Source organism: Lotus japonicus, chromosome 5 (genome assembly GCF_012489685.1).
Source record: "Lotus japonicus ecotype B-129 chromosome 5, LjGifu_v1.2".
Classification (NCBI taxonomy): Eukaryota; Viridiplantae; Streptophyta; class Magnoliopsida; order Fabales; family Fabaceae; genus Lotus; species Lotus japonicus.
Window position 1 is genome coordinate 57,263,477 of NC_080045.1, and position 24,917 is coordinate 57,288,393.

The 24,917-nt window shown below is 36.3% G+C and overlaps 3 protein-coding genes and 2 long non-coding RNA genes across 10 annotated transcripts; 1 reads left to right on the plus strand and 4 right to left on the minus strand.

The window, feature by feature from the left end:
- Positions 1 to 2,627: 2,627 nt before the first annotated feature.
- Positions 2,628 to 3,776, minus strand: LOC130721353 (uncharacterized). Its single transcript, XR_009013413.1, has 2 exons — positions 3,574 to 3,776; positions 2,628 to 2,992 (listed from the first exon to the last, which is right to left on the minus strand). It is a non-coding gene; the product is annotated as an uncharacterized LOC130721353 (long non-coding RNA).
- Positions 3,777 to 5,236: 1,460 nt separating this feature from the next.
- LOC130720302 (F-box protein At5g07610-like) lies at positions 5,237 to 9,797 on the minus strand. 6 transcript variants are annotated; one of them, XM_057570932.1, is made up of 4 exons: positions 7,940 to 9,797; positions 7,729 to 7,796; positions 5,879 to 6,972; positions 5,237 to 5,775 (listed from the first exon to the last, which is right to left on the minus strand). In XM_057570932.1, the coding sequence occupies exon 1, from the start codon at positions 9,664 to 9,666 to the stop codon at positions 8,497 to 8,499; it is 1,170 nt and encodes a 389-aa protein (XP_057426915.1). In that variant the 5' UTR covers positions 9,667 to 9,797; the 3' UTR covers positions 5,237 to 5,775; positions 5,879 to 6,972; positions 7,729 to 7,796; positions 7,940 to 8,496. The 6 variants fall into 6 exon arrangements, with proteins under 6 accessions (XP_057426915.1, XP_057426916.1, XP_057426914.1 ...); XM_057570933.1 differs by lacking the exon at positions 7,729 to 7,796; XM_057570931.1 differs by having other exon boundaries at positions 5,879 to 7,796.
- Positions 9,798 to 10,012: 215 nt separating this feature from the next.
- Positions 10,013 to 11,277, plus strand: LOC130718892 (uncharacterized). Its single transcript, XR_009012858.1, has 3 exons — positions 10,013 to 10,234; positions 10,789 to 10,869; positions 10,987 to 11,277. It is a non-coding gene; the product is annotated as an uncharacterized LOC130718892 (long non-coding RNA).
- A 5,034-nt stretch (positions 11,278 to 16,311) lies between these two features.
- On the minus strand, positions 16,312 to 17,480 carry LOC130719846 (F-box protein At5g07610-like; the record flags this gene model as incomplete). The annotated part of the gene is made up of 1 exon (XM_057570449.1): positions 16,312 to 17,480. A coding segment is annotated over one exon (1,116 nt), but the record flags the coding sequence as incomplete, so codon positions are not given.
- Positions 17,481 to 23,993: 6,513 nt separating this feature from the next.
- LOC130718367 (monothiol glutaredoxin-S11-like) lies at positions 23,994 to 24,658 on the minus strand. Its single transcript, XM_057568952.1, has one exon. The coding sequence runs from the start codon at positions 24,521 to 24,523 to the stop codon at positions 24,209 to 24,211; it is 315 nt and encodes a 104-aa protein (XP_057424935.1). The 5' UTR covers positions 24,524 to 24,658; the 3' UTR covers positions 23,994 to 24,208.
- Positions 24,659 to 24,917: the final 259 nt, after the last annotated feature.

Genomic DNA, 24,917 nt, shown 5'->3' on the forward strand with positions numbered 1-24,917 from the left:
AACCGCCACACGGAAGTACTTCCGTGCGAAGGAGGACTTCGCGTTACTTTTGTGGGGATGCAAGCACTTCCGGCCGGCTCGGGCCTTCAAGGAAATCCATCCTTTGTTTTTGATGGACTTGGGGTCGACGTCGTAGAGGTAGAAGAAACTGGTGGGGGATGGGGCGATGCCGACAGCGGCGCTTAGGATTTCAAAACACCGAATGAAGGCCCAGGCGTTAGGGTGGAGTTGGCAGGGAGCCGCATTGATGTCGCGGAGGACGGTTTGGACAAAGGGCGAGAAAGGAAGCCTGATTCCAAGCTCGCTAAACATGTATTCATACGCAAAGAAGAAATGGGATCTCTTTACGTCGCCGTCTGGCTTATGAAGCCAGGGGCGGTCCCCAGGACTGCAAATCCAGATCCTGAGTTTCGCGCTAAACTCATCGTCATTCGACAAACCACCCAGGGAGTTCACGAACTGCACGATGAGATCGCTGTTCTGGAAAATAGAAGGTTGGTCTATAGCCTCGTGAGTGGGGGCTATTTGGACTGGAAGGGCAGAGTGACGTAGGTTTTTAGTCGGTAAGGTGGGATCTCCGGGGCCTCTAAACGGAGGCCGCCGGCGGCGGTGGCATCAGGGTCGCTTCCGGAGGAAGAAGAGGAGTGGTTAGGGGAGGTAGGGTTTGAAGCCATTTTTAGAAGACAGTGAAGTGAAAGAAAGGGAAAGATGAGTATGTGTGTGATGCAAAGATAAGGACAGTGGGACTCACCGGAGTAGGATGTGAAGAGTGGGTAGCGGAAAGGGTGATAAGCGACGGCTCCGGAGCGGAAGTGGGCAGAGGGAGTTTGGTAAGCGATTAGGGAAGTAAAGAGGGGTCTCGGAAAGGGATGACTGTGGGGAATAGGGGAAGGGGAGAAGCTGGAAGGGTGACGCGTGTTGGACGCGTGTGGAAGGTTGGAAGTCATGATGGTTTTGGGGAGGTGGGTCGCGTGCAACGGGGAGTTACTGCGCACGATGGGACGGTTATGAAAGGGGAAGTGACGGTTCCGGAGAAAGAGGGAAATTGATGTAACCGACGCATCACGTGGGGCAGCCACGTGAGGCGGATAGAGATTTAAAAGGGTTTTAAAATAAGGGAAAGCGCGAAAAGCCTCGCCACTATAAGGATCAAACACCATCGCCTGACGGGTGACACCAACAACGAAGTTCAGTCGCTCGCCGGGGTTACCGCCAGTCAATGATTGAATGATCAGCACATGACCCATGCCTGCCACCTTTCCCGCCGGCGAACGATCATACACCTGCTCCAACTTATCGCAATACGAAGTAATCGTTCTCGCCGCTTGTGGACTTGTGGACTTGCCCGCTCGGATTGCTCGTCAAGTCAGTGGACTGGGTAACCGAAAATGCTAGTTTCCTTTTACTCACGCCATGTTGGCGATATAGTTTACTTCTCTTTTCTCAAGCCATTTTGGCAGTACAGATTCCGGTGTACTGTAAGACATGTAAAAGCATTTAAAAGACACACTTAGCTCTCATACCTCGAGCTCGGTGTCTTGTGGACTAGTGGACTGGGCGAGCCCCTAGAGGGGCGACGCCCAGCATGTATCTCGCCCTGAGGCGGGGCCCTGACCTTCAGATGGGCCTTGACCTCGGAGGCCCAATTGGCCCAATAGGTAGTACCCAAGCTCTATAAATAGGAGGTAGTTATCAAGTATAGGGGACTTTTGGCTCATTTGATAAAATAGCACATGAAATTCAGCACTCTCTCTCTCATTCTCACTCTCTCTTAGCTCAATCCTCCACCTCTAGGTACTATACCTCTCTTCAATGTTCATTCCAAGAACAGTTATAAAATGAGGGAATTGAAGAAATAGAATAGTGGTAAATAGAAGAGGGCAAGAATTATATCGAGAAAAATTCTGGATTAGCAAGTACAGAAAAATGTCCGGTTCTCAAATTAAATTTCTTCAATCAAGTTTCCTCATTCTTCTTCATTTGAACTTTGTTAATTTTCTACTGTCATAAATAAGTTGAAAACAAAACAGAATCAAGAGATTAATCCCCGAAATATCTCACCTTAAACACCACATATTTGCCCTACACCCCTTCCATTTTTTTTAAGTCAAAATAATGCATTAAAACGAAGTACAATGGGTGCTTCAAAGTTCAAACCTTAATACAAAGTGAGGAGAGAAAGGAATGGCAAGAAAGAACAACCAACATAAAAAGAACAAGAAACAGAAAATTGGACTCTAATAAACAAAAAATTGAACCAGTTACTGATCTTCCGGTTCCCATTCAAAACTTGACATAACTGATCATATACATGCTAATAATGGGGAATGAATAACCCTTCAAAACCCCTCCCTTTTGACAGTAAGCTTCATGGGTCCATTATTAAAGACAATCCCCTGAAACAACACGATGGGTTTCCATAATCTATGATGAATCCAACACACTCATGCTCTACAGCATCATCATCAATCATCTTGCTCATTCACTACCCTAAATCAAACCATAGAACGGTGTAAATCAACATAACCAGAAGGAATTGATGAAGGAAAAACAACAACTTCCAACCCCCATAGTAATCCACCCATCAAATCACCACATAAAAAAAGCATTAAGAAATGAGAGAGACATAATCCACACTAAGTCTAGTAACCTGTAAACCACATATAAAAGTTAAGTTGTGCACAACAAGGTTCCAAACTTACTACGAAAACACAACACAAGGTATCAAATCCTGCTTGTTAAAACATTACAAATACAAATACGCAAAACAATAAAATCAAATTGGATAGGTTCATAGGAAACTAATTTTGTAATCCAAAAGTACTACAAGTTACTGCTCTAATACTCATGGTCATAGGGCTTGAGATGGATGCCAACCCCAACCTCTCATCGTTGCTTGTGTACCAGTAGTAGAAGCAGTACCAAACACAGGATAGGTCTCATCTCCATTTGCTAGGAAAGCTGCTCAAATAGCTCAAATGTTCTGGTTGTTCTGCTCAAACAACAATCTTTTTTCTATAAGCAAATGAAATAACCGAGAGCATAATAGATGTCCCAACCCATTAAAAAAGAGAAGAAAAAAAAAAGAAATTGCAGCAACAAAGAATTGAATCAGCAAAACAAAATCTAGGGGAGCAAAAAACTTCACATGCCAAAGAGCTAGCTGCACCACCTGCTATCAAAATGGCAGATTCACATATACATCTCAAAACCTCCACCTCTTAAAACAATCCTACTCAACTAAAATAAGACAGAACCCCACGAAGCACTTTCATTCTTGAAAAGCTGCAGATTAAGAGCCACAAGTCAACAGCAACAAGGGGAGAGACAGCCAGCTAAGAAAACAGAGATAATCACCTTTCGAAAACCCTAAATCAACACCCACCTACTGAACCCCTAAATCAAAACCCTATAACTCAGCTGTAGAAACGAAATTTCTTGCAAATCATTTTCCCCCCTCAAGAATGCCCTTAACCAATACCCGCTGAACTACTACTTCCCACACACACCGCATAAATTCTGTATTTGGAATTAACGTTACCGAGTTCAAAATAAATTTCTCACAATTCGTACCTCAAACAATTGCCCAGCTATTACGATTAAGTCCACTACGTCTTCAAAGAATTCATCACCAGACAACAGAGGTATGATTCTAAGCTCCAATAAGCTAAGCTTCAGGAAGCAATGTAAATAATTGAATGCACTGCACAGTCTTGTAAGAGACGAGGCACGCCCTTCATTGTTCCCCTTTTAAACCAAATACGAGACACTTATATAAGTGCACAGTAACATTGTGAATTGAACTAATGTGTAAATATCAAAAAATTATACTATGGATTTAATAGCAATTATCAGTTTATACATACCCGGTAATTGACCTGTTGTCATAGGTTAATTTTTATAGTTTTTCAGTGACATACGGTGTGTCACTTTTCCCACTGCTACACGGAAGACTTCGTCAAAATATACCCCCTTGCATGCTGAATACATTACGTGTTTTATTGAACCAAATGCCACAAATACATTACGTGTTTTAACCAAAATGATACATAACGTGAGATGTCCAGAATCCACCTGTTTCCTTCCATACACACCCAAAGTTTAGGAGTATGTCCATAACGTGAGATACATTGACCCTTGACCAAAAAAAAATGTTTAGGAGTATTATTTAAAACTCGGCTCAATACTACAGATAGCTGGATTCCATAAGAACTTAGTTCAGGATTCGGTTATTGGAAGATGTGAAAGTTTACTTACTTAACATTATATGAGGCACTGATCAAATTAATTTACTCGGTTTTTAACCAGTAAAAAATAATTAAATAAGAAGATGTAGAAACTTTTAAAGGTAATAATCATTATTAAAATAAGAATATAAGTGATTCAACACTTTGTCCCTTAATTAAGTTAGTGGTTAGGGTTGGAATATCAACTCTTATGAATGGAGAAAACTCATTGATCAGCCCCTACCGCTTAGTGCGCTTACCGTTAGCCAGCATAAACATTTTTTTCTTGCTATCCACTATGATCATTGATTAAGTGGTGACTGACCGATCAAACCAAAACCCCGCCTAGTCGTACCGGTTCGCTTACATAACCAATCCTATGAGATACTCAAACCAATCAGGTGATCGTATCTCGATCAGACTAGTCAGTCCAAGTCAAGTTTTAAAACTATGATTATGCTTAAGAGGCTCTCACTTTCATCTTTTTTATTCATGGACGTTTGATGGCGACAATCATGCAAGTTGGTATGGTTGAATAGAAAATGAGAACAACAAAAATTGGTATTGTTTTGAAATGGAGGATGTAGTTTTCAATTCCATTAAATATTATTTATTTGAGTAATTGTTAATATGAAAATGAGTAAATTGATTTCCTAGCCTTGACCACGAGTTCAGGAAATCTGGAGAAAAGAAGTCGCTTGACCACCAGTGCTTGCAATCTGACATTGAGTTGAATTATGACATTTTATGAATGCCAATTCCTTGAAAAAAAATCTAATGGTTTTAAATTAATTCATTGCCAATGCCATCAGTAGCAGTAACTTCATTCATAGTATTGCTATACCAATTGTAAACTCACTTTTGGGGAAAATCATTTTTATTCATAGTATTGCTATATCAATTGTAAAATCACTTTTGGGGAAAATCATTTTTTTTTTACAGATAGTGTATTTTAGATTTACTTAATTAAAGGTTTTTTTTTACTAATTTTCTGAGGGACTGAATTGACATAATAAAATGTGAGTCATTGATGACGTGTCAAGCCAATGTGGCAAAAATACATTTGGACTTTTTCGTCTGATGGACTAACGGAAAACTCAATTAAGGACCAACTTGACCGATGGCCACAAATTCAAGGACGAAAAAGAATCATTTTCAAAGTATGAGGACCACTTCGTCTCAAGTGTACACAATCAGGGGCCAAAATGGCTATCTACTCTACATTTTTTCACTATGACTTTGACTCACCGTGATTTTTTTATAAGTGTGTTCAAATATGCACTATGATTTATAAGAAGAAAAAACAACACTAACACTACAGGGGTTACAACCAGGGGTTCATCAGCTTTGCTCTCTTCCCTCTCTTCCCAGTAGTAGCGTCGGTCGGTGGACCTCCCCATCCTCTCCCTCCGATTTTAGCGCACCTTGGGTCATTCTCGATCCTCCGTTTTCGCCTGTCACTTGGGCACTTCCTCCTTTGATGTGTGCTCTATTCGTGTTTTCCCTTATCTACTCAAATCTTCACAGTACATGTCATACACCACCATTCCTACAACATGAATAGAACTTAAAAGTTAGTGTACACACACAGCAGTTATAAGTTCATAAAAAAATAATTCATAAAAGCTCCAGGTCCACAAGTTACTACTCACTTTTTAATGGTATCAGCTTGCTATTGTATGAATCCTTGTATCTGCCAGTTTGTTCGTAGAGATACCAAACAACTAGAATGAATAGCTCATAGCATGTTACTTGGGAATGGAGGGTCTCCATAAGGACTATCTATTCTAAATTTCTCACTCTGTTTGGATACTGAATCAGCAGGCACATGAACATCTGTGCATGTCAGTTCGCTGTTATCAATACAGTGATATCATTGGGTTAAAGAGAAGGTCCACAAGCAAAGGCATATATAGACAAACCCAAAATGAAGTATCAAAACAGAAAACCGGGGTTTAGTTCATTGGTAAATTCCTGGTCTTTGTAGCTTCTAGTGCTTTCAGAACTACAGAAAACGCTGAAAAAGCAGCCCAATAAGGTTAGGTACTTATATTATACCATCAACAAACTCAGAAGGGTGTCAGGCATATGAAGATGGAACAGAACTTTTTCACTTGCCTCCTTTCTTGCTTCAATTTCTTCTGAAACCTTTTCGCAGACAAAGTTCTCCAAGTCCATGCTATCATATTCTGAATATGTCTCGAGACTACTAGAATCATCTAAACTAGGTTCTTCATAAGGACAATTTGAGAATTCTTTCGAATAGATCCCTATGCTTGTCAAGAGGTAGAGAACAACCAATATTTGCTCTATGAAAATAGCCAAGAGATAAATTTATCAAAAACAAGACTTCCATCAAATGAACAGAGCAGAAAAACTTTCATTGGTCTCACCTATGACAAGAAGTTCCTATGACATCCACTGAATAACTTCATGGAATTTCTTATGAGCTTAAGCGAGCTATCCCCTGAATTCACATAAACTGCTTCTGTTACCTTCTATGCAAATAGTAGTTAAATAGCAGGTAACCAGAAGTTCTCCCAACGGGTAGAAAAGGCACTGCTGGAAAACAGCTAATACCCAGAAGATTGCAAAAGCAATTGAACCTAGGATAACTTTTAGAATAGGAGCCAGTGCGATTACTGTGGCTAGACAAGCAACAATTAGCTCCGGTCAATGATTAACTTAAAACCTCCAACTCTAGCACTTTAGCACAATAGAATCTAGTCTGGTATAATGAAATTTCCTGAACATGAAAAGTCAATTGCTTAGTAAGAATGGATGAAAACCAAACCTTTATGATTCAATTTACTATTATGAGGGACTGCAATAATGTCAATGAAGGTCAGTAAGACTGTCAAAGGTAGAGCAGATGTGTTCATGGTACTTAAAGAGCTTAAACAATGACACAAGGTCAAAGTTGAGCAAACACAAACAAGCAGTAGAGTTTTGCAATTACAAATGCACTACTTTGCAATTACAGTATAGACAAGTCACTTATAAGCTTAATCTACCTCCTAATTCTAAGCTGTATCCAGTGTTTCACATTTGACATACATAAAAACACAACTTATAAGCATGGGAAACAAGAGCCTAAACTTTTTCAATCGAAGTCCAAAGACATGAAAAATACTTGCACAAAGAAAGGTAAAAGATTTTTCAAAGGATTTGAAATACTAAGAAATTGAATTGATTCATTTAAATTACTATAATTTGTAAAATATCTCGTTTCGCTTTCCAAAAAGTGGTGAATTAAGCACAGCAATTTTAATTTTCTACTGTTCTGCATTTCATGCCCTTCACTGATATTAAAACTTCTGCTCACAGTTATTCACAGAACCAAGTCCACCATTGAATTTGCAGTAATACAAAAGACAACAATTTCGGTCAAAAATTCATTGCAATTGTAAAACATATTACTCTCTGGCACAAGGATTATAACAATTGCAGGGGGGGAAGAGGAAATTAATCTGATCCCCAAAGAAATGTCAACCACACTCACTTCAGTTCTTCACGAGAAGGGAAATGAAAGTATGAAAGTTGATGGTAGAAGATTAGAAGGTTTGCGAGCTGAGGAAGGAAACATATAGAAGAAGGATAAGAATCAGAGTGAGAACAATAGAATCAAAAGAATTGTTAACAAGTAAAGCGAAGAAACAGAATCAAAACTAACAATAAACTAATTGTGACTGCTAAGATGTATAAGTTTTCACCTGAACAGATCAGATATGGTCATTGTCACATTGCAGGGTGGTTGGCAGTCACCTTTGACAACTTTAGATTGGACGAGGATGAGCGCAAAAACAGCAGTCAAACGAAGAACAGATGAGAGTCTGCTTGTCGTGCAAGAGGATGCTTGTCGTGCGTGGTAGAGAAGGAGAAACAGAGCAACACTGCCTTGAAATCATGCCGGTGCACAGGAGAGGGTTACTGGAAGAAGAACGACTAGTACTCCAGGAGTGAAATCCCAAATTCTCAGTTATTTGAGTGTTTAAAATTGAAACTAAATCTGAACAATCTATGTAGATCCAACAATTATAATGTAATGCTCTCATCTCTCACTATAAGCCACTCACTCCTCTCACTTGATATGCCCCCTTTACATACATACACACATACATATATATGTATGTGTTTTGCTGTAGGAAGTATCTACATTTCCACATTCAGTTCATAACTTTTATATTAATAAGATTACATAAGTTCAACAAATGATATAAATAAAAACAATAAAATTCTCAGCACAAGTAAGTAAATTTCCAAATAACATTCAGGGGACGTTACATATAGTCTCAAAGTACTGATGAAATGATTTTCTTATTACATGATATTCTGTAATAAAATCCACTTCATGGACTATCCTTGAAGCATGATCCTTTAGATTATAGGACACCATTTTGGAGTCCACTAGGAATACAATCATCCAATCCTCTTCATTCCCTTCAAGAACGACACATACCACATGAAATGATGGAATGTTGGTAAAAAATGCATCCCTTGCAAGATTCAGATCCACATGGTATATCCGAACCCAACTGCAATAATCTTCCTTCAGCTTGAAAACATCAAAATCTAACTTGCTATCACCCTCAGTCAACACCAAATGCAAATTCCCTTTGAACTCCCCAAAATACTTAACAACAATGCAGGCATCACTACGAGTCTTTTTAAATGAGGGTTCAGGTAATGGCTTAAAACATTGTTCATGCACATCAAAGTACATTGAAACCTCACCAGGAGTGCACCAATGAATAGCACCGTTGCAGTAAACCCCAGAATCAATCTTCATATCGGGTGAAGCAGTGAAGAAAACCTCACCCTTGTCCCACGAATGTGTCTCGGACGAATACACATAGATCCTAAACTTCCCACTATCAGCACCACCAGTTGGGAGCTTAACAATTGAAATAACTTTGAAGTAAAAGGACCTTAAAGGATCAAAATCCAAATACACTGCAGCTATTTTTTCGAAATCATCATGTCCAACCTGATAATAATAGCTTTTGATTTTGGGAGGGGAGGGGAGGATGAGAAGTTTCTCTGTGACAGGGTTTTTGACTAGGTAACGACATGTTGCACAGCCAACACGGCCATCGAAAAGTAAGGATTTACATAGAAGAAGACCATTACATGATTGCATAATTTCAATGAAAGGACCCTCATCTGACCATTTGACAATTTCATCGACATCAAAAGGTAGGTATGTTCTTACCTGAGATTGGTGGGTCAATGAGACTATACGGCTGTTACGGACCCAAAGGGAAGACGGAGAAGATGTGTGAGTGTGGGAGTGACAGAACCAAGGGTTGGATATCAGAGACAGCCACTGTTTTGAGACGCACTTGGATCGGGTTACGTCTTTCGCCGGCAATCGAAGAAGAATGTTCGTCACAAGATCAGTGTTTTTTATGACCTTGTCGCATGAACTCGTCGCCATCATGAAACAGCGTTCAAAACAAACTCACGGTGGTCGGAGAGTGTTTTTGTAGAATGGGGATAGATAACAATGACGGTTGTTGTCTAATTCTAGGGTTTCGATCGATAGTGTGGGCCATCTTTTACACAACCCAATTTATTCTATACGCTATTTTTTTTATTAAATGCTACCATACCTCAATTGTATCATACCATAGTGATGTGGACCAGTAAGAAACATTTGACTGGAATCTTTGACTTTTGTTTTATTTCTTTTTTAAACATCTCAAAAAACATAAAAGAAAAGATATTCGAAAAATAAAATTGTGAGGTTGGGTTAAGTTAAACTAGTGTGGTTAACATTAATGAGCATTTTCAAAATTAACATTAATGAGAAGAGAGAAAAATAGAGATTGTTCAAGTTTCCAGATTCTGAAGAGGGAAATAGAGAGGCATTGTTGAAAGGAGAGTTCACTGATTTAGGGTTTTTCATATTCACCAACGGCGGACGGCGGGGTTGTCGACTAGGCAGTTCTTCATCGTCGGCGGCGGTGATTTGGTTCGTTGAGGGTGGCGTCTTCATCGTCAACGTGGTAAGTCCCTCTATTTTTTCCCTTTTCTGAGAATTTTGTTTCCATCTTCTTGCATCTGGTACTTCCCTCTGTTTTGTCGTTGTCTGTTTCAGTTTATGGGATTTTTGTTTCCATCTTCTTGCTTCTGGTATTTGGTTTGGGTTTAGGTCGCCGATTTTGCATTTTCTCACTTCAGGTTTTCTGGTATTTGGTTCGTTGATTTGACTGATTATCCTACTTCGGGATTTAGGGTTTTTGATTCTTGTCGGATTTTATTTTCAAACGAAGGAATTCTGTTTATAGGGTTTTTTGATTTTGGTCGAAATTTATTATCCATTTTCATACTTTGGGTTGAAGGGGTTTTGTTTCTAGTCGGATTTATAATTGAGTTTTGCTCAATCTTATAGGTAATGGAAAGTTTAAGGGAGGAAGAAGACAAGATCCATTTTGCTAATGTGTTGGTTTTGTTTCTGGAAAGTTTTGCTGATCTGTTACATTATTCGTTTGATCTATATTGATTTTTCTCAGGTACAATTGAACTTACTTAACTCTTAACTTGGATGTAAATGTAACAGGATTTGAGTGATCATCATGCTGGTTAAGATGATATATTGACATAGTTAGAAAGGCACTTGTTGTGTGTGTCTAACTCCAAGGTATGTGTATGCCAAATTTTGATGCTTCAAACATGGTTAAATTCCCTTTGGTTGGCCTTTTTGAGTTATCTAATTTTATATGGTACCCCTTTAAAAGATTTCAAATACTCCTTTCAGGACTGGTTCAGGGAACCACAGGCATGTATGTCCAATATAGTGTAAGAAAATTGTGGGGAAGGGAATTTCTACTGAGCAATATATATGGAAGCATGAAATTGGTGAGGATATTGGCATAACTCTGGTCTGCTGTCAAAAGGAATGATGAAGGGCTCTATATTGGTTGCTGCACATTGTAATTTTGTGAGAAGAGAGCTCATGTTTGATTTGTCATAGCCATTATTAAGTGCTAAATTATATAGGGAAGTATCATCTGTGAAGGCCATCTTTTACACAACCCAATTTATTCTATACGCTATTTTTTTTAGGGTTAAAAACTATAACCGTCCCTGAACTTTGAGAGAGATTTGAAAACCGTCCCTCGCCGGAAAATTATCTGAAAACCATCCTCAGACTTTTAAAAACAAATTGGACCCGTCCCTCCGGCCACCATAGCTCCGGTGGTCGGAGAGTGTTTTTGTAGAATGGGGATAACAATGGCGGTTGTTGTCTAATTCTAGGGTTTCGATCGATAGTGTGGGCCATCTTTTACACAACCCAATTTATTCTATACGTTATTTTTTTATTTATTAAATTACACAATTTCTACAGATTCTATACTAGTAAGATGTAAGAAGAGCAAAACTAAAGCATGGTTCTTTCTAATGTTTATTACGAAAAAAAAATATGAATAATGTGAAAAAAAGAATTATTTACCAAAAAAGGGTTAAAAAAATCTTATTTACCAAACTGGTGTGTTTTTGGAGAAAAAGCCACGGACATAGAGCCCCAGCAACGAACCGTGGCCCAAAGTCGGGAAACGCCACGGTTTTCCAAACTGTGGCTTAAACTACGGTTTTAGCCACGGTTTTGGAAGCGTAGCCTATACCTTCTTCACATTCAATAAAATTCACTTTCTCCAAAAAATTTGCATTTTCACTTAGAAGAAATAAATTTTTATATGTTTTTATAATTTCATATTAGTGTATTATTTTTATTTATGTTCTTTATAGATATTTATTTTAAAGAATAAAAATAAATATGGGCTTTTTATTTATTTAAATGTTTAAAATATAATAAACTCATGAAATTTAAATATGGGCTCTTTATTTAAATATATTAAAGTCATATGAAATATTACAAAGATATAACAATTCATTTCTCATAAGTGGAAATAACTTATACGAATTTTTTGGAGAAGGTGTGATTATGAAGAAGCTATAGTCTACGCTTCTACAACCGTGGCAAGAACCGGTATTCAGGCCACACTTCGAGAAACCGTGGGATTTCCCTACTTTAGGCCACGGTTTGTTTCTCGGGCCCAGTGTCCGTGGCCTTTTCTCCAAAAACACACCAGTTTGGTAAATAAGATTTTTTTAACCCCTTTTTGATAAATAATATTTTTTTCACATTATTCATATTTTTTTTCGTTTATTACACCCTAATAAATTATTATTATTATTATTATTATTATTATTATTATTATTATTATTATTATTATTGAGTTTATATCTTGTTACTCTTCTAGGATATCGTTGAACTTCTAGAGAGACCTTGAAGGGTGGTGGTGAATCACATTTCGAGAGAAGGTAACGTTTGTGCTTGTTATCTTGCCAAGCTTGGTGCACAGCAAGAGAGGTGGTGAATCACATATTGAGAGACCTTGTTGTTATTTTGAATCCACCTCAGGGATTGAACCTCTTGTTGCTTGTGGATGCCGATGAATATTTGGCGTGTTTGGGTTATCATCATATCAATACTTCAATAGAAATAGAAAAGTTACATGATGGTCAGACAAACTAACAGCATAATGGTAGAGGAAGGTGAGAGAGATAAGACCATATTTTACATTGATTCATGCTGAGTAGAAAACAGATGACGGAAAGGAGACTACACACGGAGGATGAAATGGACCTCACACTTGTGACATTTGGGTGAATCAAATAGAAATTAAATATTAAAAATAATAAGGAAAAGTATAAAAAGAGTGGCACATAGGTAGTGTTACTGGTGTCCGCTTCTGGCTCTAGCTTTCAGAATCACAGAGTGATAAAAAGGCTAATGACAAAATCTTTAGCGTGTTTGGGTTATCATCATATCAATACTTCAATAGAAATAGAAAGGTTGTGCGATGGTCAGACAGAGTAACAACATCATGGAAGAGAAATGTGAGAGAGATAAGACCTTGCTATGCATTGATTCTCAGATGAAGGAGACTACACACCGATGATGAAAAGGACCTCACGCTATGACATTTGGGAGGATCAAATAGAAATTAAAAAATTAATAAGGAAAATATAAAAAGGAGTGACACGTAGGTAGTGTGACTAGTGTCTGTTTCTGGCTTTAGCTTTTAGAATCACAAAGTGATAAAAAAGGCTGATGACAAGATATTTGGCGTGTTTGGATTACTATCATATCAATACTTCAATAGAAATAGAAAAGTTGCACGATGGTGAAACAGAGAAACAACATCATGGTAAGGAAGCTGAGAGAGATAAGACCTTGCTATTCATTGATTCACGCTGAGCGAAAAATAGATGAAGGAGACTACACTGAATGATGAAAGGGACCCTCACAGTATGACATTTTGGAGGATCAAACAGAACCAATCAAGAGCACTATGAAGCTTTCATGGTGGCCACTTTAGCTTCTTAATCCATGAACCAGTAGTGGCCAATTTTATCTGGTTCAAGTATCATCTCTATTTTTTCACGCGGAGCTAGCATGTTGGCATACTGGGATTTATTTTTTAAAATGGAGTATGATCAAGATACCAGTGAAATTGCAGAATATAGTTCAGTTGGTACCTCTTATTTTGTCCATAGTTCAATTGCAGAATTAAGACAGATTGAATTAAACTTGAATATATTGCTCTTATTTCACAATAAGGTATTTCACATTAAGAAAATTTCAATATTATACCTTTCAATTTTACATAGTACTGTTTCTCACTCTCTAGTTCGATAACCTGCAAAGTGTTAACCCCATATTTCCCATCTCGCATGAACAAGCTCCAATTCCCAAATCTGTATGAACACTAATTCCCAAATCACATCGGCACTACAACAAATCATCGACAGCAAGAGGGAGAGATGATGGAGATGTTGGCCGCGAGCTTGGGTTGCGGTGGTTCTAGCGAGGCGTGGCTCCTGAAAAGAGAGAGCAAAAACAAATTTCACTTAACTAATCTCAAAGATAATAAGCTCAGGTTATGCACATCAAATTAATTGTGAAAACTGAAAAGAGAATCGACAATGAAATTGTTGGTGAAATTGAATAGAGTGACAACAATCATATCAGCGTGTGCTGGTGACTATGTAAACACATTTAGAGGAACTTACACTGTCCTGATGAATCTCAAAAGTTTCAAAACCATTATTCAAAGAGACAGAACCACCATTCCTACAACATGAATAGAACTTAAAAGTTAGTGTACACACACGGCACAGTTATAAGTTCATAAAAGCTCCAGCAGGTCTACAAGTTACTCACTTTTCAATGGTATCAGCTTGCTCTTGAAAGCATCCTTGTATCTGCCAGTTTGTTTGTAGAGATACCAGACAACTAGATAAGAATCAATATCTCGTAGCATGTTACTTGGAATCGGAGGGTGACTATCTACTCTATATTTCTCACTCTGTTTGGATACTGAATCAACAAGCACATGAACATCTGTGCATGTCAGTTCGCAGTCATCAATACAGTGATATCACTGGGTTAAGGAGAAGGTCCAAAAGCAAAGGCATATATAGACAAACCCAAAATTAAGTATCAAAACTGAAAACTGGGGTTTAGTTCATCGGTAAATTCCTGGTCTTTGTAGCTTCTAGTGCTTACAGAACTACAGAAAACACTGAAAAAGCACCCCAATAAAGTTAGGTACTTATATTATACCATCAACAAAACTCAGAAGGGTGCCAGGCATATGAAGATGGAACAGAACTCTTTCACTTGCTTCCTTTCTTGCTTCAAATTCTTCTGAAACCTTTTCGCAGACAAAGTTCTCCAAGTCCGTGTTGTCATATTCTGAACATGTCTCGAGATTACTACTAGAATCATCTAAACAAGGTTCGTCATAAGGAGGACAATTTGAGAATTCTTTACAGTAAATCCCTATGCTTGTCAAGAGATAGAAAGTAGCCAAAATTTGCTCTATGAAAATAATCAAGAGATAAATTTATCAAAAACGAGACTTCCATCAAATGAAAAGAGCAGAAAAACAAAGAAAAACTTTCATGGGTCTCACCTATGACAAGAAGTTCCTATGACACCCATTGAACAACTTCATGGAATTTCTTATGAGCATAAACGAGCTGTCCCCTGAATTCACATAAACTGCTTCTGTTACCTTCTCTGAAAATAGTAGTTAAATAGCAGGTAACCAGAAGTTCTCCCAATGGGTAGAAAAGGCACTGCTGGAAAAACAGCTAATACCCAGAAGATTGCAAAAGCAATTGAACCTAGGATAAGTTTTAGAATAGGAGCCAGTGCCATAACTGTAGCTAGACAAGCAACAATTAGTTACAGTCATGAGTCAACGATTAATTTAAAACCTCCAACTCTAGGCCTTTAGCACAGTAAAATCTAGTCTGGTATAATGAAATTTCCTGAACATGAAAAGTCAATTGGTTAGTAAGAATGTCTGAAAATCAAAACTTGCAGACTTCATATATGATTCAATATAATATTATGAGGGACTGCAATAATGTCAATGAAGGTCAATGATACTGTCAAAGGTGGAGCAGATGTGTTCATGGTACTTGCAGAGCTTAAGCAATGACACAAAGTCAAAGTTGAGCAAGAAACAAACAAGCAGTAGAGTTTTGCAATTACAAATGCACTAGCATTGCTCTTACAATATGGACAAGTCACTTATAAGCTTAATCTAACTCCTAATTCTAAGCTGCATTCAGTGTTTCACATTTGACATACATATACAAACACAACATATAAGCATGGGAAACAAGAGCCTAAAATTTTTCAATCGAAATCTAAAGACGTAAAAATACATGCATAAAGAAAGCTAAAAGATTTTTCAAAGGATTTGAAATACTAAGAAATTGAATTGTTTCATTTAAATTACTATCACTTGTACAATATCTTGCATCCCTTTCTAAAAAGTGGTGAATTAAACATACCAATTTTAATGTTCTAGTGTTCTGCATTTCATGTCCTTCATTGATATTAAACTTCTGCTCAGAGTTATTCACAGAACCAAGTCCACCATTGAATTTGCAGTCATACAAAAGACAACAATTTAAAAAATTCATTGCAATTGTAATATACATTTCCACATTCAGGTTATAACTTTTATATTAATAAGATTACATAAGTTCAACAAATGATATAAATAAAAAGATTAAAATTCTAAGCACAAGTAAACTTCCAAATAACATTCAGGGGACGTTACATATAGTCTCAAAGTACTGATGAAATGATTTTCCTATTACATGATATTCTGTAATAAAATCCACTTCATGGACTATCCTTGAAGCATGATCCTTTAGATTATAGGACACCATTTTGGAGACCACTAGGAATACAATCATCCAATCCTCTTCATTTCCTTCAAGAACAACACATACCACATGAAATAATGGAATGTTGGTAAAAAATCCATCCCTTGCAAGATTCAGATCCACATGGCATATCAGAACCCAACTGGAGTAATCTTCCTTCAGCTTGAAAACATCAAAATCCAACTTGCTATCGCCCTCAGTCAACACCAAATACAAATTCCCTTTGAACTCCCCAAAATACTTAACAACAATGCAAGCATCCCTGCGAGTCTTTTTAAATGAGGGTTCAGGTAGTGGCTTAAAGCATTGTTCATGCACATCAAAGTACATTGAAACCTCACCAGGAGTGCACCAATGAATAGCACCGTTGCAGTAAACCCCAGAATCAATCTTCATACCGGGTGAAGCAGTGAAGAAAACCTCACCCTTGTCCCACGAATGTGTCTCGGACGAATACACATAGATCCTGAACTTCCCACTATCAGCACCACCAATTAGGAGCTTAACAATTGAAATAACTTTGAAGTAAAAGGACCTTAAAGGATCAAAATCCAAATACACTGCAGCTATTTTTTCGAAATCATGCTCAGGTACTCGATAAAAGTCACTTTTAGGAGGGAAGGGAAGGAGGAGAAATTTGTCAGTGACTGGGTTATGGACTAGGTAAGGGCAACCCATGCTAGTATTACGACCATCAAAAAGTAAGGATTTGCATAGAAGAAGACCATTGCATGATTGTATAATTTCAGTGAAAGGACCCTCAAATGACCATTTGATGATTTCATCGACATCAAAAGGTAGATAAGTCCTTACCTGAGATTGGTCGGTGAAGGAGACTATACGGCTATTTCGGACCCAAAGGGAAGACGGAGAAGACGTGTGAGTGTGGGAGTGACAGAACCAAGGGTTGGATATCAGAGACAGCCATTGCTTTGAGACACACTTGGATCGGGTCACGTCTTTCGCCGGCAATCGAAGAAGAATATTTGGATGAATTCATGATGTTTGAGCTATGAAAAATAGTTGAAGAAGGGAAAGAGAAATAAGATAAAGATATAAGAGAAAGAAGAATTGTGGTAAAAGAGAAATGACTAAATGTGATTTAAAATTTTTACAATGAGTAAAGCTGATGCTAATAAGTCTACTTGTTCACCCTTAGTTTCCCATGTGGACAGCTAAAATGTGTTTTATGTTTCCGGATTTAGTTTTCATATTACAATTTTGTTAGTGTTAGAAAACATCTAATTCAAACAATTTTTTTTTATAAGCAAACAATTTTTTCTTGAAAAATAATTTTTAAATACAGTTTTAAAACTAATTAAATAGAATGTTTTCTTAATTTTGATCCACTAGTTTTAATTTGGCAACTTTAATCCCATACTTTTTAATTAAGGAATTATAGTTCAATGCTAAGTTTCCATCCAAAACTTAAAAGTTAAACGGTTTTTCTTGTGTTCAGTTAGAGCATCTCTAATGGGGTTGTTTAAATTAGTTGGAGTACTTAAACAACGTTGCTTATTTTGAAGCATCATTGGAGTAATGTGACATGACGATTATGGTTGTTTAAATTTTAGCAACGGTGCTTATTCTCTTTCTACTTGTTTTTTGATTAAAAAATTATATTTTCTATTTCATTCATCATTTTGAATAGTGTCATAATCTTTTTTTTATGGAATAGTGTCATAACCTTAAAATAATCTAAATATATGAGATATAATATTAGTTGAACCCAACTAAAAGTAAAACAAGCAACAGTGGTTTGAGTTCTACATGAGTTGTTTAAATCCGATGTGACATTTAAAGTCCATCAGAATATTAGTATTTAAGCAACCCAACTAACAACTTTGCATTGAAGATGCTCTTAGATGCAATATTAGGATGACACATATTCTGATCTTTTAAGTAAATTAATAATTAAGTCTTTTTTTTTTTTTTTTTTTGCTGAAATGCACTCTTAATTTATTCAATTTCATTCCCCTTCTGTCGTCAAACAACATCTCACGAATAAAGATTCTGATCATGAGTTTCCATAAAAAAACAAAAGAAATTCTGATCATGACATACGAATAAATTTTCTTGTCCACTAAATCAGTAACGTGAGACCTTTCAGTTCATGCAGCTAAAGTATCTGATCGTTTCAATTTATTTGTGGTCACATACAGGTCCAGTTTTAAATCTGCAAGATATGCCCTTAATTACCTTCCTCAACTAGCATTATACTTGTCTCTAAAGTCTAACTTGTACATATATAATTTGTATTTTTATCATCACCTGCAGTGTTTGTACAATTGACTACTACTTTTGTTCTTTGACTGACTTCAAGTTGAATTCCTTAGAAAAATAGACCTGTGCCTTTACCATATGGTGATTGCTATATATTTCCCAAGTATTTGGAAAAAGTATTTAGAAGATGCGGAGGGATTTATTATGCACCTCTAAAAACTTGTGCATGGTTGCACATCTGCTTTTTGACCTGTAATAGGAAGTTTAGCAGGTGATTTATATTTTTTTAAAATAAAAATATTTAATATATTATGATATAATTAGAGAAATAGTTAGTGAATGATTATAGTTAAGTGGGTGTGGTAACTTCTCTAATTACTTGTTCTGTAAATAAAAATCATTACTTCAATTGAGATGATAAAAAATCATTTTTTAGTTGGAACTTTGGGAGGTTCTCTAAAAAAGATAGCGAAAAAAATGATTCTAATATTTTTTTAAGTAAAACTTGTGTAGATTTATCGTTAATCATTTCATCTTTCACTAATTTTTGTTCCTGAATTTCTTTTATTCATCATCTTCAAACCCCATCCCACCCAACCACCATCAATCCAAAACCTGCAGTCAAGACTCCACTATCTAGTGTTGAGTAACCCATCACACCGATCTGACTTGAGCACAAAGATCTAAGGACAAATAACCCAGATCTGAGAAGAGGAAACTCATATCTGGGTTCGAAGGGTTTGAATCTTTTCCAAAACCTCATGAGGAACTTGTACTCGTCGCCAGAATTTCTCTCCCGCCGCCGCAAAACGCCTCCTTCTCGCACTTTCAAGGCAAACCGCTTCGACCTGGTCTCGAAGAACCGGGTTTCTTTTCGTTTCTACCCCTAGTCCAAGTCGCTGCATGAGTTGAGGAAGCCTTTGTGATTCTGAGGTGCTCTATTTCGTTTATTTGTCTGTGATCGACGAGTTGTGGAAGCTGATTTAGCTTTGCTGCGATAGGAGTTGATGTTATTTCTCTTTCCTTTGTTTCAGTTTTTTTCTGGCTTTCTGCATCATTCCCTTTCGTTTTCTGGTGTTTATTTTGGCCCTGCGTGGTCCCTGCTTTTATTTTGCTGTTTTGTAGCTTTTTTTCAGTTTAAATTTGTTTTTCTAGACTCTGTACGTTTGGGTTTGATGTCTTTTATTAATATATGTATTTCCAAAAAAAATCATAAAATGATTAGGAAATTTTGTGGGAACCGTAGCTTCTTGTGGATCAATTTTTCTTGGACAAGAACATATGTGGATCTGAAGGTGTGGGGAGGAAGATGGTTGTGTGGTGGCTGGAACTTTCACGTGAAGGTTGAGGGAGGGAGGGTGGATGAAGATGAAGATGAAGATGAAGATGAAGATGAAGATGGTGATGAAGATGATGGAGGGTTTAATTTAGATTTATCTTACTTATTTACCACATGGGTTAATCTTAAATGAACCCTAATCATTTTCTAATTATTGACTTAATAATTGTATAATATATTAACTATTTTAATTTTCAAAAATATAAAAAATACAAAAAACCTGAAGTAGCAGGTCAAAAGGTATAGGTGCAACCTTACACAAGTTTTTAGGTGATCATAATAAATTTTCCCAGAAGATGCAAGCTCAAGAGTGAGACTTGATTCATTTTCTATTGGCTTACATTCCTTTGACCAAATTTTTTCTTAAAAGGAAAGAAAATGTAATTAGTTTTTTTTTAATTCAATGTTTTTAGCTTTGACTGTTAATATTTTTATTCAGTCTCATGCCTCTCTCTCTCTCTCTCTCATATTGTTGGATTTGTGATCACAATTTTATTTATATTTCCATTTTTCATTTATAATTTAATATCAAAATTTATCCTTTAATTTTTGTAAATGTTTTTTTTACTATTAATGAAAAGAAAAAAATCATAATTAGAGGGAATTTAATAACTCTATACAAAGAAAGGATTTTAGGATTAAGGAATTCAATTTTTATTTTATCCAAAAAGAGACTTCAAGGAATTTTATTGACTCATTTGAATTCTTCAGTGTTCACACTTCACACAATGAGCCTAAGGTGCAAGTTAGGAAAGAAAGCCCAACTCAGCCATAGGGAACACAGAGGGAGTACATGTACTATTGATACAGCCAAGGTTTCAACTACATAATGAACCAAACTTAATTGTAAATTGCATTACGCCTATAACTATCCCACATAAAATTGTCCTATTGTCCTCAACATATCTCTGCATTCATGACTGTTACCCACCCCATGCTAGTTAGTAAAAGGCTCGCATGCTCTATTGAGCCTTCACATAAAATTGATCTTTCAGGTCTAACCATCATTTTCATGTTGGATCATACTGATCCATTAAGTTCGTTGAACCCGATACTTGAACACATGTCCCCAAGACACCATTCGAATGAGCCAAGCGTGACTTAGAAGTGTACCTCCTTTGACAAAAAAACAAGTGTACCTCCTTCTTAGTCGTGAGTCATGCATCCCATCAAGCACCAATGTCTCCTTGTACTTCCAAGTTTATGTCACCTTCTATTATAGCTTAATTAGTAATTTTTTACTCAATACTTTGCCATTTTCCATTTGGTATTAACAGCAATTCTTAAATTTCAACATGATGGCGTTAGAGGAACCCAATCAATTCTATCTCACCCCTAACCTACCTCAGCCACTTTGACCTCCATGGAAAATGCTTGAATGGCACCATTGCTCCTCTCAGCTCCAATTACATTAGCCTGAGCCTCCTTTTTCTCTTTGAAAACAAATTTTCAATACAGTGAGATGTCGTCGGAGATAGTCTCTCTCAAACTCCTTTATCCTTTTTTTAATGGAAAGTCGACTATAAAGGAGGAATGAGACTGGTAAATTTTCCTTTTCTTCTCTATTTTTATTATTTGGAGCATAATTGTAATTTTACACTTTTTATTATTTTTAATCACAGGTACTCCAAATGATTATTTGGAGTATAATATTGAAGTGTTTATAAAATATATATGTTTTCCCACCATATAGAAGCCATAGCCTTCACCTATAGAAGCTTTTTTAAAAGAGTAAGAAATTTGAAATTTATTTCTTTATTTTATAAATAATCCTAGTCAATATAATTATGAAGGTAAAACACTTTATGAGTGATTCACACAAGACTTTTTTGAAAAAGAGAATGAAAGATTATAAATGAAAAAGTAAGGAATATAATATATTTCTTTTCAGATATAAAGTTGATGAGTCCAAGCCGTCAAAAGAACAAAAAAAGTGATCAGTTGGAGAATCGCAGCACTGTATGTCTGTATTGGAAAAGAAGAGAATTTCACTGGAAACTTTATAAACATATGGACAATGCAAAAAGTTCGGAAAGTTAATGCCTTTCAAGCACATTGTTTTTCATATTCTTCCGTGACTTCAAAATTCTAATATCCGATCCTCTTGAATTTTTTTATTGGTTAGTAATCCAATTAGTTATTAGTTTTGTCACTTGGTTTAACTTAATTACTTTTCTAATCAGAAAATAATTAGCAGCAAAATACTCTTGCATCTGGAAAAATTATGGCTTTAATCTCAGGCAGAGATTAGGAACGAAATTTGAACTGGGTAATAAGCTCAAACACAACTTTAATGATTACCCCTTCTATATTTTGAACGGATTTATAAATGAAATCGTTTATATATGTTCATTTTATATAATGAATTCGAATTAATATATATAATTCTTAAAAGTAGTAGAATATAATTATGTTTGCATTTGTATTTTTGCAACAATGAGACTTAATAAAAACACCAAGTTATATGGTGATAACTTGGAAAATCACAAGTGATCGATGAAAATAAAATAAAAAACACCAAGTTGACCTAACTAGATATCCTAACATACTCTTGGATTTAGGAAAATTGAGTAAAATAGAAATGTACATCAGTGTTGCGTAACTGACGTCATAATCCTTATTTTTCCACGATTTTAAACTGAGGTTGTCTAAATGACTCATGTGAAAGTTTGAGTTAAATAATCCATCATCCAATCACATTAAAGATAGGTGAGTTGGAATTTCTATATTTTATTTATTAATTTATTTTCAACTCACTTATCTCCAATATGATTAGATGATGAGTTATGTAACCCAAACTTTCTCATTGGTGATTTAGACAACCCCTTTTAAACTGTCACAAATTGTAAAGTTAAAAAAAACCACAAAGTGTGTTTTGTGAGAGCCAAAAAGCACTATAAAAACTAGTGCCATTGAAAGTTTTGCAATTCACTTTTAAAATAGTGAGAAATAAAGTAGACAAATTAGATCGCGGTAAGAGTGAGGTCACATGATCGAACCTTGAAACGATTACAATTTCATAAATAAAAAATACGAAATTAAGTAGAATTTAATAGAATGCATTAAGTTTCATTCTATTCTATTTGATATCTCAACGGTTAATTTGCCTACAAAATCGTTCATGAATTTCAAAAGCATATGCACACAGAAGAGGCTCCTCTTCAACAACCGTGCATATATACGAAGTTCACACGACATGCATAAGTATATATAGCCAAAACAAGAGAGGATATATAAAAGTTTCAACTTTAAAATACATGGGAGGATAGCAGATTGAGAAACACATTAGGTTACGTGGTGTTAAAGTTTCGCTATTTATGATGCAGCCTGCTCTTTTGTGAGACGCATAAAAGGTCTTTCAGCAGGATATGCTCTTATTAGCCTTAGATTACCAAAAATTGCCTATTGTGGGAATAACACTATGTGACATATAACTTGTTTGGATATCCTATTCAGTATTCACGGCCAAAATCAACTGGCAGGAGAATTGTCTCTTAGTAGCCTTTTTGTGCCAAAATTGATATTTGAAGAAATTATAATCCGGTCCAAACATACTAATTTTCTCTAGTGACCTCATGGGTATTCACCGCCCACAGTTACTAAATCTCTCGTTGAGTGTGCTTGCTTTAAACTGTAACTGACTAATGACTAATCATGAAATGGATATTTCATTTCATATATATGTGGGAATTAAACTTCATGATTAAAGAACGATGTGAATAACAATTACATTATACCTCGTGGTAATCTAAACATACTAGCTAGATTATTGCAAGAAATATTACGGTCTTATATTGACTAAAGATACGACTACAATAATAATCCACATAAAATGATAGTGCAATCTTCAATGCTTAATTAATTTTTTGATAGAGTTACGCCTAACTAGAATTCTAAGAAAACTCATTGATTTACTTGTTGTACATGCATCAATAGAGAGTAAGTACATATAAATAGAAATAGATTAATTAAGAATTAATATGCAGCATATTATACATTATAACTAATCAAATGCTAGAAATTAAACTACTTAACATATTTATCACATCATAGACACCATTGATTACTAGAACAATAGTTACTAATTCAGACATCACTCTGTTTATTTCTTCCCAATAAAGTAGCACTAAGCATGCAGGAACAACATGCTTTTGCATCTTCAAGCTAGAGCTGATGATCTTATGTATGGTTTGAGCAGTGGATTCAAGGAACCACTGAGGTGGAGTGACATGACTTCATTTGTGGAGCCCACGAGCTTCCCAGCGATGAAAACTGCAGGGACAGGTGCAGTGCAACCCATCCTAGTGATAGCCCTCTCCATTTCCTTGCCTTCAGGATCTTTGTCGATTTCATAAACGGCTGGGATCACCCCAAGTTCATGAAACAGAATTTTGACTGCATAGCACATGCAGCAAGAGCTCTTGGTGAAAATCACCACACCCTTCTCTGAGGCCATCCTCAACACTTTCTCCATCTTAATTAACGAATCAAATGCACAAATCAAGTTAATGCTTCTGAATAGGAACGAATTAAGAAATGTTAAATTTGGAGAAAATGTTTGAAGGAAGAGAAAATTTATGAGGGTTGAGGTTATTTGAGATGATGAGGTGATATGGGGTAGTACTATTTATAGGGACAGGTTAGAGGACAAATTCTTTCTTTGAACGAAGCACATTCAAAAGAAGTTTTGCTTTTTAGATGCCCCAATTAGACATAAAGGTGATGGTACTAGTGCCTTTGGAGACAGAGACTCTTGTGTGTGTGAGTGACTTTGGACTGAATATATAAGCTAGCAAGTTGGAAGTTGGAGGACTTTATTTACATGCATATGCCTCAATTAGCTAGTAGCTAGATAGGCTATTCCATTT